This window comes from Ceratina calcarata, unplaced genomic scaffold, assembly GCF_001652005.2.
Source record: "Ceratina calcarata isolate Rehan_Ccalc_2016 unplaced genomic scaffold, ASM165200v1 scaffold358.2, whole genome shotgun sequence".
Lineage (NCBI taxonomy): Eukaryota > Metazoa > Arthropoda > Insecta > Hymenoptera > Apidae > Ceratina > Ceratina calcarata.
This window is the reverse complement of record NW_017158804.1, coordinates 25,168-28,834: the sequence shown is the minus strand read 5'-3', so window position 1 is coordinate 28,834 and position 3,667 is coordinate 25,168. Positions and strand designations below refer to the sequence as shown.

At 31.5% G+C, this 3,667-nt stretch overlaps 1 protein-coding gene across 1 annotated transcript in view; it reads left to right on the top strand.

The window, feature by feature from the left end:
• CCHa1 (neuropeptide CCHamide 1) overlaps window positions 1–3,667 on the top strand; it is a 22,186-nt gene that overhangs the window by 1,455 nt on the left and 17,064 nt on the right. The window contains exon 2 of the mRNA XM_018025562.2: window positions 1,409–1,490. Coding sequence (XP_017881051.1) covers window positions 1,418–1,490 — 73 coding nt within the window. The 5' untranslated portion in view covers window positions 1,409–1,417. The remainder of the gene's footprint in view (window positions 1–1,408; window positions 1,491–3,667) is intronic.

Below are 3,667 nucleotides of genomic sequence, written 5' to 3'. Positions count from 1 at the left end.
ATTGTACTATAAGTACTTTCCTATCATAAACTTTGGCAGTGAATTCTGCAGACTTTTAACCCTATGAGAAATTTAACTGAAAATCGACTCACTATGCTCCGATGGTTCAAAAAATATTGTAGAAATATGATAAGACTCCTCTTATTGATGAGTTTGTAATTTTTTTATTATATTTTGATCAATAACTGTCTTTAAAGCCCATGAATGATGATTATTTTTTTAGAACTTTGTTCATAAAACACTGGCGTTTCGATATGACCTTTTTTCAACAGTTTATCACTGATTTTTCTGGATTATTTTCGAGATCAAAGTGAAATTTTCTTTGGGTTATTGCTGATTACCATAAGAGTATATGCAAATTTTAAGTCACTACAATTTTTCAAAAAATCCATCAATTGATTTAAAATTCTACAGGTAGCGTTTTAATAGTAATGGAAATCTATAATAACAAATTCATCATGTTAGCATTGTTTAAGTATATAGCTTATACATCCTTAACAAGTGACTGATATCGACAAAATGAGATGAATTTTTCTCTTCTAATTTCAGACTGCATGATTTTCCTCTTCTTATGTTTTACTTCTAGAGTAGAATGTTTGATCTTACCATTTTTACTTTCGGTAGTTTAAGTTTCTAAGATATAAACTTTTTTATAACATCTAATTCTTCTTACGTCAGCAGCGAAGAAGTAGGTGTAACGATTGTGTGCGGGCAAAGATCAGAGGGTGGAACAAATTCTTCTTTTGTAACGGGACAATCGTTAAATTGGCGTGATAATTATATCACATAAAGTTCTTTCGATTTGAGCAACGAATGCTGGTTCGAAGGAAATGTACAAGAATTTCTTTTAATTTCCTTTCTTTCGCAGATTGTATTATTAGCTTAAATATGATTATAGTTGAATTTTTTCCAAATTGCGGATATTTGATCCTCTTTAATGTTGCACTAGCGCGCAACAGATTCCCGAGTATTAGATACCTTAATCATGTGCCGTGTGGATTGTACATCGCGCTGAAAGTTAAGAATCAGAAGAAGTGACTTTGGAAAGTCATGCAAGAATATTTTGCCGGAGGAAGTTCTATCGTAATTTCTCATTCACGTTGCCCGCTTACATCCAATTTATCCACATTGAAAAAGAATTTATTACAACAATCTTTCTTTAGTTGTGTTGAACATTAAAAAGAAGAACGTCTTTTCACTTCTACTTAGTTCAATATTACTTGCAAATTGTTTTAAAACCTTTTATATTTTCACGAATCTGAGAATTAGCACCTTAAAGTTTACTGAATGTCCAAAGGAATTCTTGAAAGTTTCATTTCATTCGATGCTTCTAATAACATTTTGTTTAACAATTTTATTGTTTTATGAAAAATTGATTATCAGTGTTTTTTTCTGATTTTAATGCAAGGCATTCCATATGGCGATCGTTTCGAGGAAAGAATTTGTTCTCCGGGGCTTCGTAATCCTCTGTTTGTCGAGTTGTGTCTCAGGTATGTACAAATCAGTTATTCCATCGCTCGTCAAGCATTGTGGTATCTATTAAAATAAAACGTTAACAACTTTCAACAATAAATATTTAATGACACTGTAGCAGTTTAATTCGATCAAAAACGTAAGTACCTTTGTATAACTATTGTTCTCCAAACGTGCAAACGGACCGATCATATAACACGGAGATACAATTTATCCAGAAAAAATAATCGCATTTAACGAATATTTTTTAAAGGCAATGAGTATTTGTGCGAAAATTCTAAAACTAAGGCAACAGAATATTGAAACAAATTCTATCAGAATATACAATTAAATGGCAAAAGCTGTTTTTATGCCGATACTTTAAATTGGTTCAAAAATGTCACACGACAGAATTAATAAAACATTTTCTCTATAAGAAGTGTAATAATAAACTGTCAATTACGTATCTGACACTTCACCTCGTTGTTAAATATCATGCTGAGGAAAAGTGAGCCTAGTCTCACTGCAAACATAATAAAGAAAAAAATTAAGTTATAAAATATTTGGGAAAACAACTAAGTTTGCTTTATTTATCTTTACAATTCGATACGAGGCGATTCCTTTGTTTATTTTTTCTGAATAATGAACAGGTAAATTAATTAAGTCTCACTGCAAACATAATTTAAAATATTTTTGAGTATTTTTGAGTCTAATTCATTTATAATTTGATTATCTTTATAATTTGATGGCAGTCAATTATCTTGTTTTTTTTTTTCAGAATTATGTGTCAAGACTACGCAATTTTAATTACATACTTGATACTCGATTTTGTTGTATTAAACGTAATAAGCAGGTAAATGAAACCTAATAAAATAACAATCCAATACGTTATTGAGTTAGGATAATAAAAATGTTAAAACATAATGAACTCTGTTTCATTTATCTTTGTAACTTCATAGAAGGCAATTATTGTCCTCCCTGAATTATATGGTAGGTGTTATACAATTCAGGGAAGATTTCTATACATGGGCGTTCGCACACGGCGTCGTATCCTATACACGATGTATAATAATAATCTTAGGTGGGCGACTCAATCTCATTAGGATTTCCTAAATTAAAGTTGAAACAACCTGGCTGCACATCTACTTGCGCGTTCTAGGTTAATTAAAAATTCAACAGCTCGTACAAGTGGTCCTTTTTACGTAAATGAAAAGAATCTACGAATTTCAATTGAAAGCGATAAAGAATATTTTTGATAGAATTTTTTCTCGTCATTTAAACTACATTTATATGTATAGGACGATATTATTCTATCGGAACGGTGCTGCAGATCGCAAACAGTGAACGAGAGGATGTTTAAAATTCATTTTCAGTGTGTAGATATTTAACAAATACGAAAGGTCAGTTTTACGATGCAAGGAGGCCAGTTATTAAACTCGGGATACTAATTTGTGATATTCTTTTAATATTTCCGCTTACGTTAAAATTTTGAATATTTGCAAACACGTGAATTTCTTCGAGAGAAATTATTATTCCTTGCATCCTGCATGATAGATATTATGTCATATAACTTGGAATGAAGAATATTAAGCTAGAAAGCTAATTTTCATTTCGTTCACGATTCGATCTCAGTCTCAGAATAAAACTGGGTGCTGAGTTAATTGAATCATCGATGGACTAATCACAAAAATTTGAATGAACGTTGAATTGACCATTATACGTGTCTCACGTTCGTAATAATACGTGTCTCGAGTATACTTAGATACCTGCAGAAAGAAAAACAATTTCCATATCGAATTGCATCGGTCAACTGACAATGGCAAATTGATTTTCTGATTTCAGCCTCCGTTTCTTTGCTTCCATTCTGTTTCAAAGACGTCTTTGTATCGAAGACGACATTTCCCTTTTTATTCTCTCTAGAATCCGGAATATCATCCGTACGTGTGAAGCATTTTCGCCGGTTCACAGATGTGATGATTATCCGAGAAATCTTTCATGTCGTATCTTCAGTAAAAATAAACATTTTACAAATAATAAATGGGGGGGGGGGACGAAAGAATGTAATCATGATTCATGTTTGCCTGAGAAGGACTCCTGATTTATGAACTACTTACAATTAGGGTTAATTATATTTGACTTTATATCATGTATAAATAGGAATGGAAAAAATGAGAGACAGTTGTTTAAAAATTGCCAGAATGTTAAAGTGTCGAGA